General features: G+C 40.0%; 1 protein-coding gene across 6 annotated transcripts in view; it reads left to right on the plus strand.

The window, feature by feature from the left end:
* Positions 1 to 16,074, plus strand: part of LOC147249730 (arf-GAP with coiled-coil, ANK repeat and PH domain-containing protein 2-like) — a 41,626-nt gene that overhangs the window by 1,089 nt on the left and 24,463 nt on the right. For all 6 annotated transcript variants that reach the window (XR_015119143.1, XR_015119144.1, XM_086223235.1 and 3 more), the window contains 5 exons: positions 9,747 to 9,804; positions 11,756 to 11,875; positions 12,528 to 12,581; positions 14,161 to 14,219; positions 14,857 to 15,040. Coding sequence is in view for 4 of the 6 variants with exons in the window: in XM_086223235.1 (XP_086079361.1) it covers positions 9,747 to 9,804; positions 11,756 to 11,875; positions 12,528 to 12,581; positions 14,161 to 14,219; positions 14,857 to 15,040 (475 nt within the window). In the remaining 2 variants the exon portion in view is untranslated. The remainder of the gene's footprint in view (positions 1 to 9,746; positions 9,805 to 11,755; positions 11,876 to 12,527; positions 12,582 to 14,160; positions 14,220 to 14,856; positions 15,041 to 16,074) is intronic.

Genomic DNA, 16,074 nt, shown 5'->3' on the forward strand with positions numbered 1-16,074 from the left:
AAAAAGCTGAAAACAGTGTCATGATGTTGGCCAGTTTGTGCCAAAAAAAAGATTTATTATCACATTGTAGCAGATTAGTTTTCTGTATTTCAATCATTTTAGTATTTTCCAAAACTCATTATTGCGTATTATTTCACCTACATGAGTGATGCGTGACATCAAAATTTTGGCTGGACACACTTGAACTTAGAAATGATGTCTTTGACAGGTGTTTGTTTTCACGTGATGTAGTCCTGGCTCCTCAGACATCACCTGGGTTGTTTGTTTGTTTGTTTTTTTTAAAGACGTCAAGCCTAAATACTCTTCAAAACTTATCCCTCACTTGATTTGCATTTTCCAAAGATTTTAGAAAGTTACTCTCTCCTTCCTCCTTCCCTCCCTCCCTCCTTCCTTTGCCCCCGCTCCCATTGCTGCTGCAACATCCTCTCTCTCACAAAAACAAGGAACAGATGTTAGAAAGTTGTTATTGAAGAATGAAACAGTTTTTTTTTTTCTTTTATAAATCAGAGCATTTCCTATTGCAGTGTATTCAGGATTTGGAACAAAAGAAAACTTCCCTACTTGTTGTGTCAGCTCAAGTTGATGATCTAACGCTCCTTCATTCACACCTGTGTGTTAGGGGAAAATGTATACATTTCACAAGTGTGTCAATTCAACCAAGCATTATGATCGGGCAGATATTTACTGGTGTGTTTATTAAAAGCAGGACAATTGTAATGTGACCCAGCCTGTGAGCTTTCACTCTTTCCTTTCACATGATCGTCATCCAACGTTCTCTGACGTTTGACGGCTAAAAACAGAGTGCGCTGCTGAGTCATCACAGAGGGTTAGAAGCTGTCGTTGTCAGTGATGCTCAGTTTACCAAGCAGAACCGCAGACAGGCTGTGGTCAACATATATTGTGTGTCAGACTGAAACTGTTAACGGATGACTTTTCATCCATAAATGATACCAGGGGGCCGCTATTTGCCCCAGACCTCCTCGCTTTTGGCGCTGTCAATCATTCGTGTTTCTGATCTTAATTTATTGACACTCTCTGTACTAATAATACCCCTTCTGAGGACTGTCACTTCCACAATGTTCTGGAATGACCTGCTGGGGTGGAGAAGTTTGTTACATCTCGATTGTTCTTAACTGCAGCATAGCTCCACCCAGTCGAGGTGTGGCCACAAATATTAAAGCATTCATTTGATTATTAGAAACACCTGTGGCAAAAAGCACAATTTGATCATGCTAGTGTCCTGCTACTTTACTGTACAAACTGAATTGCATTTAATTGACTTGGCAAGTTTTTTTAACTGAAAATGTTTTGGGCGAGTTAACAGTGAGTACAAATGAACAAACCTACAATCCTTTCCAACCACCATATTACAATTCATGACAGAAAAACACACTATTCTGAAAATATGACACTCTGCTGCCCTGCATGTTTTTTCAGGGAGAAGCTTTTTACATCCTAGTTCATAACATCCTAGTTCATAACAATATTGTCAACTTTCTGCAGTTATTATAGTAAGCTATTTCCCACAATCCTTTGCAGTCATAGCGCCATCTTTACCCGTGTCTTAAGTGATCTTTGCCCTGTAGGAGAATCTCTTCAGTTTCCTCACACTACTGTAGGCTTATCATGAGTTGCAAGGGATCAGAGATTATTGCATTACAGTTTTCCACTTAAACCACCATTGGTTTTATTTTTTCCAACCCCCACCCATTATGTTTGGCCAGAGAAGAAGACATAGCGGGAGAGAAAGAGAGAATGGATGAAAACATGGAATATACACCAGTGTGGAGCAGCTTTCTCTCTCTCAACATCTGTTTCCATTTTGGTGTTTGCTTTCAACTTGTGCCTGAGAATATGGATCCCCCGAATGCAGAGAGGGTTGTTTTCAAGTGGTAATATGGCACATCCCACTTTTTTTTCTTTCATTTGCTCTCATCCTCATTTTAGTTCGGAAGCTGTCTTTGGTCATAAACCAGGCTTTCAGCCTGAAGGAGAGATGCACTGTTGCAAAAATTATGTACATATACTCTTGGCAGGAAATCGTAGTAGCCTAGTTTTCCACTTGAGAATAAACGCTAGACCGGAGCTCTCAGCCTGGCTGCTCTTCAACTATGATGGTTGAAAATTCCCTTCAGAGGACCATTGCTGTGCTTCTCACATCTATTGGAATACATGTTTTATGACTTTAAGCTGTGTCTTAGTCCCCTGTAAAAAAACAATACTCGCAATGTATTTACTTTTAGTGAGCACTAAATTAGCAATGTCTCTCTGTTGTGTTAAAGTACAAATGTAATGAGAGTTGATTTATTTCAGCTATGACCAAAGCCTTGCACAACCACAAAGCAGAAATGTTACACCATCCAAATAAGCCATACAATAAGCACAACACCTATCAACTTAAAAACTACAGCTTCAAGTCGACATTTGAATTGAGTTGATTTCTGTAATTAGTGACATTTTTCCCATCCTCTCTTTAGTCTGACTCATTATAACATGACTTCTGGCAACTGATTGATGTTGTTTATCCTGAGCTTGGCTAAGAGCCATGATATGAAGTCATTGGTGCAACAGCCCCTGTTGCAGTTTCCCCTGAGTCATTGACAGCTGTAGAGTCAGCAGATCGCTGGCACTCTGGCCTAATACTGGAGGCAAGGCTGCTGAGCGCTGCTCATATGTGATACACATAGATTAGCTTCTCATGGGAGTTAAGCTGTGGGGTTGTTAGCATGCTGGCCTTGTTACACTTTGATTTAATTGAGCTGCGGTCCATTTCCTTGTAATAGTTATTAATACAGCCAATTAACAGATAATTGCATGTGGGGACAGACAGTACTCCTGCTATGATGCCACGACAGCCAAGCAGCTAAAAGGAAATGTTTTTTTATGCTTCTGTTGAGGATTGAGTGAGTTTTTCTGTAGGTTTACTTAAATATATTTAGACTTCTTGTCAGCATGGCAAGTGTATTTACATGTTAGCGAACATATTAGTTTGTCAATCACTCTTTGATTTTTAATCCTAGCTCCAGGAGACACTAATAATGAGACACCCGCCTTCTCCTCTATCTTTGCTTCCCACCTACAACACAAGATGGAAGAGGATGTGGAGTAAATAGGAAATTTCCCTTGATGCTCCCTCATTATAGGAGCAGGTAGAATTTCCCAACAGCTTTCAAAAATCCTTTATCTTTAATTAATGACCTCATCTCGATGATGTTATTCAAGCCTCAGTTCCAGTGGAGGGTTTTACCACAGCGGGATGCCCCCCTATTTCACCACTGTTTCACTCTCTAACAATCACAGGATCTACGTCACAGCTCTGAACTCACCAGCATTCTTCACACTTCCAGCCACGCTAACAGACTTTGTTTACCACTATTACTAATCAGTTCAGGTCAAGTGGATAAGGCTGTTTATCTCTATCAGCCAGTTAGCATGGCAGGCTTTTAAATGTAAATGGAAAAAACAACAAGTTAAACACCGTTTTTAAACCACTCTGTTAACATTAACACATGAATGAGGAAGACAGAAGCACCAGGGGAAAGATGAGCAGACAAAACGCTTGTGAACACTGTGCAGGGTATTATAGGAAAGCATCAAAGAAAAGCTGTAATGCAGAGTATTAAACTGTCAGACCTATCTACCGTAAATAGGACTGGGTACAGTCAGTTTAAAGTGATACCCTGTGGGCTGTGTGGAGTGTGCAACTTTAGCATTTGTAGTGAAAATATGAATATAGGAACTTGATAATGACAGATACTTAACATGTACTGGCTTGGCAAATGTTTGGTGACGTTAGTAGAACTCCAACTGGCCTGATCTGCTGCATATTTTTTATTTATGTGTTCTTAACCCAACCATATTCTGTTTAAGTAGATAATGCTAGATTTATTATTTGTCTGTTTTCAAAGACATATACATTTGGAATATTGTTTCCAATTGGGTTTCTGTCCATTGACAAGTCAGTTAATAGATTCAGCTGCATGTGGACGGCTGTATAATATAACCAGATAAACCAGTTAATCCCGAGGTGTTTTTGGTGTTAGAAAGAATCAGTCAAATGGCAGGGAACAGGAAAGTGAAAATAATCAAAGAGCACATGGTCCTGGAGTGTCCTGGCTCATGTCCTAGAAGATCAGGGATGTGGGCCTGTAGAAGACTTACTGTTGGCAGCATGGATAGCAAACCTGCTCTCCTACCTCTCACTGCAAACACTGGCTACAGCCGGCTGGCCTGCTGCCAGCACCGACTCAGGGCTCGAGGGGCAGCGCTGTTTTTTTTGTACGATGGTCATTGAATCACTGCAAAGGAATTAGGTGTCTCTGGTTTTAAGCTTTTACAATGTATTCAGAGCTCTGACTCACAGGTGGGGAGAAAGTGGCTCCAAGAGAATCCAAGGCTTTGTCTGTCTCTGTTGGTTGGTTGTAGGAAATAAAAAAGCTTGAGTCACCCACAACTAAAATACCATTTGATGTTGATGTTTACAGTAACCTCAGTGCAGAGTGGGTACCCTGGCAACCTTTGAGGGGCTGTTGCCCATCATGCCACAGATAAACATACAAATATTCCTTTATGATATTGTCTGTGGTTACAGTTCTAATAGACTGCTCTTGAACCTAACTCAGACTTTTGATGATTAACAAATCAATCACATTATTTATGGAGGCAAAATAAGCCCAGTTCCTGTTCAAATGTGTGAGTTTGCAGCTTTCCTGTTTTCCCAGTAATGTGTGGGTCAGACAAAGTGGAAAATGTGAAATTTTAGAGTGATATAACAGACATTAGATATATTGACAATAAGCAGACTTTCTGAACAATTACTGCTCACAAATTCCAATTAACTGAATTTCATCTACCTAATGATTCCAGCAGGTGACTTCTATTCCGTACGAATAGCATTGTAGACTTTTGTCAAACATACACTATGGACGGTTATCCTATGCGTGATCTCGGACAACTTAAAGAGAACTAAGGACCTAAACATTCTCTCACTGATGCTGAATTGGCCTCTTTCTTGCTGGTGTGGTTTACTCGGCAGCCTTTTTTCGTGGGCTTTAGTTCTGTTCATACCACACGTCTGTCTTTATTTATCCCTCGCTTCAACCTCACGCCCAAGCAGCTCTTTACCAGGATGTCTGTGTTCTCTAATTTATATGGTTTCATTTATCAAAGAGCTAGAAATCCCATGTTCTTGTTTTCTTTTCACTGTTGATGGAGTTTACTCCTGAAGAACACACCTTTTCACACAGGGGCTCACTGGTTGGTATAATTCCTCAGAAATAGTTTAAAAACTCCACATTAGACTCAGGTAGGAAATAGGTCATGGAGACATATCATGATTTGTTGACTGTTTTCTTGAAAAATCCATTTTGTCTATTGTTCACCAGCTTAATGATGAGTATAAAGGAATAATAATACTTTTAAAGAGATAAAAAATGATCTAAGTGCTCCTAAACTTTTACCCTTCAAGCCTACTTGCAGTTGAATATAGCCTTTAGTTACACACAAAGAAAGAAATATTTTGGTTGCCCAGATTTGTGGAGTTATGCACTCATGTTTCTAAAAAACACTTGAAATAAAAGGTGGTCCTAAATAGCATGTTATGACTATTCAGAATGAAGACAGTAGAAAAAAAAGTTTGAATTGCTTGTGTTCGTCAGTGACAACCACCATTGAGGAGCCTAGTGCCTGGTGTTTTGTTTGGATCTCCTTTACACTGAAGCGAAATACCTGCATCTTCAAGGCTCCCCGCTTTTATCACCCAGCTGATTTTATAGCCGTAAAGTGTGGGCTCTTCAGAGATTCAAGCCTATTGAGGCCATAAGACAGTATTGTGATAGCATCACACTGTATTGAGAATGTGAGGAATGTGTTTGTTCCTTTCTCTGAATAGATTAACATCATTTAGTTTACATGCACAGTTGGAATTAAGTTATAGCTTGTTTAGGCCATTAGATTCACTGCTGTCATTGCTCAGTGTAGAAGAACAAGGGAAGAATCCGTTTGTTCACCAAAGTATGCAAGTAGGCACTCTTAACTGCAGGCCATGGCCAGTAATGTTGCAACAAAGAACCTGAATCCTCATTTGTCACAAGCTTTATGCAAGACAGTTTTATGCTAGAATGTAGCCAACAACATAAATGTGAAATCACATGATTCTCCAAGCTGCTAATGAACTTGAAACAAACTTTAGGTGTGTATCTTTCAGCCTTTTGTTATCAAGTTTGATCGTTGTGGATAAGAAGATTTAAAGGTTGCTTATCTCAAAGCTTGCACTGATTTCTCTTAATTTGTGCTGCTAAGCACTGACTAGAGGACCTTGTTGCATAAATAATACATGCCCCGTCTTGATTTTCAGATTCCTCACAAGCTCAGTTGGTCTAAAGAAATAGTTGATGAAAATAGTTTAATTAAATAAGTTATAAAGGAGCATCCTTATGGGATTTTTACCATGGTCCTGTTTAACTTTATTAGTAGAACTTGGAATTTGAGAGGTCCCACTTTTATTTCTGGACATACCAATGCTTCTAAAGCATTTATCAGGCTGGTAGTGGCTCTTGGTTATAGAGTTCATGTTATAAATTTCATATCCCTTGAATTTTTGAAACCTTAATCATCAGCTATTGCAAACGAAAGAAAGGTTGGGTGATTCCAAAATCTCGTTAGTCTATGAAGTTCCCTCCCTTAGCTGTCTTTTAAAGTATGTAATGTGTGATTTGCACCACAGAGGTATAACAGTAGATCTTCGTCTTGCATGAGTACCTTTCTTAATTGCAGCCTGAATCACCACATATATTCCAGTAGAAAAAGCAATAGAAATCAGAGTTTCTGTCTCTGGCTCTGTCCTCTTCTAACCGTTATTCTGATACTGGCTCCCTGGACAGGCCCCAAGGTCAGAGCTGAGGGGCGATGGCCCAGATTTTCATTTTGCCAGGGCCCCTCCATTTCTTACCCTCTGTCAGCAGTTTCAGGCCCAGAGTTGTGAGATTAAATGGAAATTGTCTTGATGTTGTGGTCGCATAGTAAGCCAAAGAGTGACTGCAATGTTTCTCATACTAAGCTTAGATTTATTAGTTGCAGCCCACCACAGCATCAGTATTGACCACAATATGTAGATTTTTTTTCTTCTCTTATTTAAAGTAAGAACATACTTCATTTATTCACTCAGCTAGCTTGCAAAGTGGTAGGGGATTGAGTAGTTGTAAATGACTGGGTATTTGAGGCTTTGGTAGTTTTTGTGCAGCATTAATATCAGTTTTATTACTCTATCAACTTTTGTTTTGTTTTGCTTTGTTTTTTTTAAGCATACACCCACATGCAGCTGTTCTGTGAATGTTTTGGCCCTGCACTCTGATTACTGGTAATATACCATATTTTTGCTTGCAAAATGCCCCATTTAGAGGTCCAGTCCTCTTAAAGTCAGACAATAGAGTCTGTCAGCAGTCATGATTCTGGGCAATTCATCAAAGAAATGAACTTTCCCTCTAACCACTGTCAAAAGCAAACAGGGCTTGAGCCTAGGGTTCATATCTCCATGGGAAAAGGGAGTCCTTTTATTGCTGATGCGCTCTTTGTCTGGAGGGGTTAGTCATGTCACATTTGCTAAAACATAAATGGTGTCTCTTTCCCAGCCATCAAAAGGTAGAGGTACAGTGAGCTAATTTTCTTTAATTGAGCCATCCTTCAAGTTGCATGGTCTCTGTGTAGCAGTGGTTTCCATCTTTCCCCTACACTCATGAATGTTAAGAAGATTCAAACATATGTATGCTGCAGGGACTTCTCATCAATTTCCAATCATTTTCTCTCTTGTCACATGATGATGTGGCAAATTAAAAAAAAAAATTAAAAAACCCTCCCTGTTAAAGCAACATTACACAGCTGTTTCAACTTAATTTTGATGGTACAATTTTGTTGATAAGATGAGTGGTTTTTCTTTGTCCTCTTTGAGCTCTGAATGCATGTTCTATAATGTGTCATTTGAAGAGGCTCAAATCTCCCCCCATCTCCCCCTTGTGCTTCTGGTGCTGCTTTTGGGTGCTAGAAGATACACAGAATTCTCTGTCGACATCATGAGTCAGTACTAGTCACGAAGTGAAGTACTGGCTGTAAGCAACTGCCTTTTGACACATACACAACTGCCGTAGGTCCAGATGTCCATAATCAAGATAAGGAAATAATCTCCCTTTTCCAGTCTTGTTGTCAAATTCTGTAGCTTCAATTCAAAACCTGTTGCACTGTCATGTATACTCCATTAATTATCTTATTCACAGGTTTGAATGTGCCAGGATTCTGTGTTTTACCACTTGGTATCAGCAGAGCTTGCTGTTGCTCAGCAATCACAAAACATTACTATAAATGAATGGCCGTGTGTGCATGTTACTTGTGCTATGCTTTAAATTCAAGGAGGGATGTGATATGCTGTATGAGCCAGGGAGAGAGCAACCGCAAGGCTTGTCCATGCAAACAAACCTGGCATATTTTTTACTTGCTTTCATGGTTTATATCTGAAACTATTGAGTATTCTATCAAATGTCTTATGATCCAAGCGTTCGTTTTAAAGTTGTGCACAAGCGAGTTAAGTATGACATCAACATTTTGCTTCTTTTTTTTTTTGAAAGCAATATATTCATTATTAATTTGTTCAAACTAATGATTATACCAAGAATCTTTGAAGTTCAGTTCCGTGGATATGATTTGCTGGCTACTTATACTGAATTTTGACACAGTAGCTACATCTCAGTTTGACACATACTTTTTGCACACACAGTAAAAAATTGTTTTGTAGATGTGAATTCTCTTCATCCAGGCAGCTCAACTAGCCCAAGCTGCCTCATGTTTTTCCCTTACTCCTCACCAGATGTTGTCAGCTGTCAGTGTGGCACCATATGGAACAGCAAACAGCTGGAGGGGGTTTGACAAACGCCTGTCCACTGCTACAGCGGGGAGTCATTGTTAATCCCTATGCTCCATACTGAAAACTTGACAAACACACACTCTCATGTTTGCTTCCCTGCATTGTAGCTATGACGAACTTCATTAACATAATGTCTGCACCCCACTGTCTGGCTGAATGTGGGGGTTGTGCTTTTCTTAGCTACACATAAGATGGAGGTCCTTGAGGCTGTCTTAGTTAAGAGCATGAAATGTAATAGAGCTTGGCAGTACACCAAGGTTTTAGGGTATATCAATATCATTCGAACTCTACTGTTTATTCTGATATAATTTGATTGTTGCCAAAAACAATTTCATCAAGCCTCTTGCTAGAACTAAACTGGACTTTGTCATGTTTTGAAGGGGGCATGTGTGTCTACACATGCTTGTGTCAGTTTTTTAAAAGCGCTGTTATTACAAATATCTCTTAAAAGTATCATTTTCTTTGTTGAGTTGTACAGTAAGGGCTATAAGATGTGGTGCGTTTTGACTCAACATCAAGCATGCACTCATCACCTTATTGAGCTAGTCTGTCACTGTTGGTTATTACTCCCCTTAAGAAGTAAGCAGACACTTTTATTTTACAATACCCAACTACACTGTCAAGTATTTGACATAGAGATGGTAAAAGGTTTGAATCGAGCAATGATGTAGGGAATAAAGTTTGCACAGAGGGAAGGATTTTGCTATCCACCAGGGTTCCATTGCATCGTGTCCTCACCATCTAGCTTTTTAACTGAAACGGCAGTAAACATGGTCTTATTTAGCCATGTTTACGTTTGACTTAAAATGCCTTTTTTAATTTTTTGTCTCCACAGAGCCACCATAGAGGAAGTAGAGGGGGATGTGGGTGAGTTGGAATCCAAGCTGGACAAAGTGAGTACGACCCATGAAAAACATTGCTTAATTGTTCATTTGTTCTACTTGTGTAAACTGGCAGCTACAGAGGTCATCCTGTGAGTGGAAAGTTGCAGGTTTGTCCTTGATTTTGTCCATAATGAGTCCCCTCAGTACTCTAATGGCCTGACTCTAATGTAGGAGCTGTACGCACTACTTTCATTCAAATTTAAACTGTTTGTGTTTCAAAAGGACAGGAGTGTACACTTCCCAGCCCTCTGCCACTGTCTGTAATTCAGCAAAGTGGGAAGCAAACATTAACTGTCCAGATGGTGGTTTACCTGTGCCTGAACTCACTCTTTGTGCCAAGTATCTTCTTATTATCATACTTGAGTTACAGCTTGTTGATCACAGTCATAATATTTGTACAGTAACATCCTGGTTCTGACCAGTAAATGGAAAAAGTCAGCATGCCATCATACCCCGTAGTGTTTTGTTCTTTAATCCAAAACCATGATGGAAAAGGAAGGTCAGATTGATATCTTCATCATAATTATTTTTGGTCAATATTCAGATAGGGGTCCTCCTGCTCCTCATCACTAGCAAGAGTAACATGGGGAGAAACACTGCAGTTAAAGAGCTGTGTGGGTCTGGGTGTGGGAATCATAATATTCTGATCTCGTTATGGCCCCTAGAGACACACCTTAATGCCTGGTGTAAATGTCATCAGGTTTATTCATATCCAGATTCAATGCAAAGTGTAAATATCTTCAAATACTATCTTCAAATACTTTCCTCTTTTCCAACGACGACAGTGTGTGTCAAGTGGAGTGTGATACAATCATTGTCTCATCCCCCTCATAATCATTGGAAGACAAAATTTTACATCTGGCTGATGAAGTTGTGTATATTTCCGTGTTGTATCATGCTGAACGGTGATGACCCTAGAATGTGTGTTGACCCAATTTTGTCACGCTTCATTTAACCTTTTACACTGTTATTAATCGACCCATCTAGGGATGCATCCTGCCTCTCACCCAGTGTCAGCTGGGATAGGCTCAAGGACTGTTGGACTGTTATTAATGCCAATAAATCCTTTTGTTTTTTGTACCTGATTCATTCTCAATCCTTGTCAACTCTTATTACATTTCTCCTCTTGCTCAAATTAACTGAGCCATGGTAATAAACCAACTTAGCCAACAAGTGGTAGTACCCTGCCTGATCCCTCCTTCCAGTGGTTTATTGTTCACTCACTGAGGGCCAGACCTTGGAATTAGTTCATTGTTCATGGACTTGCAGTCTTACAGAGTCCCACCTCTGTGACTCAGCCTCGGCCTCACTTCCCTTTTTTTTTTCGAAGAGGAAGGATCTGGTGTTGATGGGTGGAGTCGAGTGACAAGGGGCTAAAAAGCCATAGTTCTTTTTCTTGGAGGCTGAAGTTTTCCACATGTATAACCACACGCTTCATACGTGTCAATATGGCATCACTTTAGAGCCAACATGGTGTGAAAACTGACTAGAGAGCATAAAACTCTCTGGTGTCCTTGTGACTTTCTTTCACCAGGTTTTATCAGCTTAAGCTACAATTGAATTTTTTTTCTTTTTCTGAAGGACAGCAGTGTTTAATTTGCTTCCTTTGGCTGACTGATCCATTTTTGGATACTGCATTAAATCGGCGTTCTGAAGTTGAGATTTAGCTGTTTTTTGCTGCAGAGGCCCATTCAGGCTCTGTGTCATCGTCTTTGTGGGAGGGGATGGACAACGGCCAGCGTCTGTTTGTGTTTACATAACCTGGAATTATCTTTGCCCTGATGAGTCAGAAGGGAAACGAGTGCCAGTAGTTAATTACCAAGAAACTGAATAAACATCTTGTTTTTCAAATTTAGATACACATTCTGCAGCACTAAATCCATGATTCCTGAATTTGTTGACCCCCCCCCCCCCCTTCTCTCTCTCTCTCCCTGTACTTGTCTAACTTTTGTCTTTGTAGTTGGTGAAGTTGTGTATTGGGATGATCGATGCTGGAAAAGCATACAACGCTGCCAACAAACAGTTTGTTAATGGCATCCGGGAGCTTGCCCAACAGTCCACCAAAGATGAGGTCATTGAGGTAAAAATTCAACAACTTTCTGGCTCAGGCTTCTTTTAAAAAAAATAATGCTGCAATATTAAAAATAGTCTAAGGTTATTGAATAAAGGTAACATTAAAAAAAAAAAAAATCCCAAACATGTCTAACTTTTCCCAGTTCCCTTAATCTTAAGAGGCCTGCACTTCCTCTCTGTGTAGACACAATAGCCTGTTGTCTCTCTGAAGTCAATTGTTTTCATCCTTGATGACATCAACAAATTACTGTCCAAGGCCTAATGAAAACTTGTAATGTCCTCTGGGTCCGGTGGAGGTCAGATTGTCCAATTCGGTTTGTTTTCACACATGAATTTTGCATTGCAAGGCAAACACTTCTGTCTGCCTTTGTGTCCTTCATCCAGCACCTCTCCCTCGAGTTTGAATCACAGCCGCTGCATGTATTTGGACGGTACACTTCAGCCAAAGAATTGCTTTCCCAAAGTGCTTTTATTCTTCCAAAAAGAACCCTGTTTGTTGACAAAACTCCTCTATCACTGTGTGTTTTGATGTAGAAATATGCATTAAAATCAGTTAATTCTTTTTTTTTACCCATGCCAACCTACATGGTTTTGTTCTGCAAGCATCTGTCTCTGTCCTCCTGCCTTTGAGTCTTGTCTGTCCCCTTTTGTCTCCACAGTCCAGTCTCACTAAGTTTGCAGAGAGCCTGCAGGAGATGATCAACTATCACACGGTACGCTCAGCGCTGTCCTGTGAAACCGGATGTATTTTCATTGTTTTCCCCCGTTGATAGCAGGGTGATGATAGATTTCAGCTGGTCTGCAGCTGCTCCCTAACTGCCATTATTTTATTTACTGCTGGGAAGAACAGATTAGAACATAGAGCAAGTTTACAGAAAAGTGTTTTCCAGAAAAAAATAATAATAATGATAACATGACGATGGTTTTTAACAGCACATTTAACTTTCTGCAGCTGCAGCCCAGTTCTGGTTGCGTTGTGTTTGTGAATTTTAAATTGGATGGATGGATGGAGTTTTTCATCCATCATTCTTTCTTTGACCTTGAGTCAATATCAACATAATTTGGGGATTTTGCTGTTACTTCAACAACAGAAAAAAAAGTTAACTATAGTACTTGTGCCCACAGCTCTTAAAGTCCATGGTATAGAGAGAGGGGTTTCCTGTTTCTTAAAATCCATTCCCTGTCTCCCATGTTGAAGTGTTTATCTGTCGGAATAAATCATGTGTTACCGAGGTAAACATAGTCGTGGTCAGCATTTTACAATGTGGATTCCCAGCTGGCAGTCAAAATACAAGGAAGTAACTTTCTAGGCTGCAGTTAGGGGTGATGTAGGATTTCTATTTGCTATTGACACACCTTCAGTTCGAGCAGTGCATGAACACAACGCTTTATCTCTGGGTATGTCATTGAATCTCTGATAAAGCTATGTTCAGACTTCTTTCATAAGACGGGACTGTGGAAAATACTTGGAAAGAAGATCAAGTATTGCATCTATTTAGCAGCATTAAGATGTGTGTTTTTTTTGTTTTTTTTTTAGGCTTCAAAGAGAATGTTGTCTCCAGCCAGACTGCAACTAGATTCAAATTTAGTAAATGAAGATGAGATACTTGCCTGAAATTGCAAAGGAGCAACTGGTTGGACAGACTAAAATGACTGGACAGTCTTCACCAAGTGGTTATCTAGACTAGTCCTCCAGATGCCCGCCACTCGGGCCCGGGACTGTGACTCAGCAGTGAAGACTGTGGTCATGTCAGCTGACTGCCAGAGAGGTTTTTGCCACTCAGTGATCTTTCAGCACATGATTTGCTCCAACACAGAGCTCAATCTGTTTGTCACCGGTAGCCTCTTCCAGCCATACTGCTCACATTGTTCCGTCTGCCGAAAGAATTATATACAAGTCCTATTTAGGGGAGAAGTGTTTATGACAGCTTTTTGCTTGGTAGCTCATTCTTGACGATATATGCCATGCAGGTTAATGACTCATTACCGAGAATAAGCGAATCACGTCATTTTTGTTTCTGCTTTTATGAGGGGAGTTTACACAGTCAGCTTGTTTGTGTAAATTTAGCTGCTTACTTGCGCTTTGTTAAAGAAATCTTCCTAAGCAGAAGTGCAGATTATGGACTTGCAAAACATCCTGAGGCTTGGAAAAGGAATAAATTTACAGTATCTGCTTTTTGTTATTCTCTTGGAGAATTCCCATAAGATGTTTCAATACACAAGTTGCTCAACTAATTTCTGAGAATATTTTTTTGCCAAAGCTATGAGTAATCATGTTTTCTCTCTTCTCAGATATTATTTGATCAGGCCCAGAGATCGATCAAGACACAGCTACAAACATTTGTCAAAGAGTGAGTATTAATTGGATTAGGACAAATAAGTATAATTACCGTTAAACACAGAGTTTTTTTTAAGAATGGCCTAAATGACTATTATGTCATTGTCTCTCTGAAACACAGATATGGTACATTTATTTATATTGAGATGAACATAATGATAACATGCTTGCACATAGAATCCATGTTGGAGATTTGATATAATAGAGAAAGAATTCTCTTGAAATTATGACAGTGAGATGGAAAATTCGGTCGAGAAAATGTTGTGAGGATGCAAAATTATATAATCTCTTTCCAGATCCTTCATATTCCCTGTTTACAGCTTCCTGTCAGAGCGCTGAATTCCATGTGGCTTTCACGAATGCAGGAAGCAGTGGGGGGCTCTGGTTTATTTCATTATTATGGATTAGCCGTTTTTGCCCTTAGCACAGCACAGCTTAACACCCACCAGCAGCACCATGCTTCTGAGAAAAAGCTGGGGAGCGTGTTCCTTCTTAATTACTCAATACCTTCCAGCATTCAAATATCACTTAGGCTAAACACACCAGAGAACAAATGTGGGGCACAAAGCTGGAGAACTCATTCCTCCTCCTCAAAATAAGTGGTTATTTCTAGTCACTCACACTCTTTGTCCCATCTTTTCTATTGTCAGTGACCTACGCAAGTTTAAAGAAGCCAAGAAGCAGTTTGATAAGGTGAGCGAGGAAAAGGAGGCAGCGCTGATCAAGAATGCCCAGGCTCCTCGCAATAAGCAGCATGAAGTGGAGGAGGCTACCAACATCCTCACTGCCACCCGCAAATGTTTCCGGCACATAGTCCTCGACTATGTTTTGCAGGTACAATTACGTTCCATGGTATTTCAGTTGTAGCTATCACCAGGTGACAGGAAATGAGCAGAGGACCATCACAGGAGAGGCCTGTTTTGTTGGTTTGTTTGTGGGAACATGCCAGAAGTCTTCTCTCATACATTCCTCTTTTGGCCTTATTTTAGTGTCTGTGGGGTCCGAATAGTATTATATCCGAGTGTTGCATCATATAGATGTAAATGGTAAATGGACTCAATTTTATATAGCGCTTTTCTACCTTAGCGGAATTTAAAGCGCTTTACAGTGTCGTTTGATTCACCCATTCACACACACACTCACACACTGATGGTGAAGGCTGCCATGCAAGGCACCAACCTACTCATCAGGAGCAATTATGGGTTCAGTATCTTGCCCAAGGACACTTAGACATGGTCACCAGGGTCGGGGATCGAACCAGCGACCCTTCGGTTGCTAGACGGTCACTCTACCCTTGAGCCATGCCGCCCGTGTACAGTGTGCTTAAAAACATGGTTGAGAACAAAATTTGTTTTCATATTACAGTTGAGGGAGAATATGAACACACACATCATGTAGGTACCCCAAAAAAAAAACAAAAAAAACATCCACAATTAAAGGGGAAACATGCATTCACAGGAAAGTCAGTCAATGTCAGTGTTTGGATTTCACTTTTAGCTTCATCAGGTCATTCGAAAATAGTTACTGAAATGATTATATCTTTAATGTGGAGTGTCATATTGTGCAGTCTGTTAAAAAAAAAACAGAACATTATGTTGTGTAAACAGAAACCATGTTCAGCAGAACTACATGTAGCAAAAGACTGCAGACATGCACATGTGACATACAAGCTTTTAAGATGCTGAGCTCACCAACAGGGATTTCAATATTGAACTTAATGTGCTGGGTGAGGTTGAAAATGCTGATGTGGCAAAGAGGAGAATAAACCTCAAGTGAATGCAGAAGCTGTTGGAGATCCTCAAAAAGCCTCTCCAGATATGTTTTAAGATATGTGAAACTAATCTGTGTTGATTAAGTATGTGTTTCTC

This window comes from Aulostomus chinensis, chromosome 14 (assembly GCF_037954235.1).
Source record: "Aulostomus chinensis isolate RoL2024-O1b breed Wild chromosome 14, RoL_Achi_v1.0, whole genome shotgun sequence".
Classification (NCBI taxonomy): domain Eukaryota; kingdom Metazoa; phylum Chordata; class Actinopteri; order Syngnathiformes; family Aulostomidae; genus Aulostomus; species Aulostomus chinensis.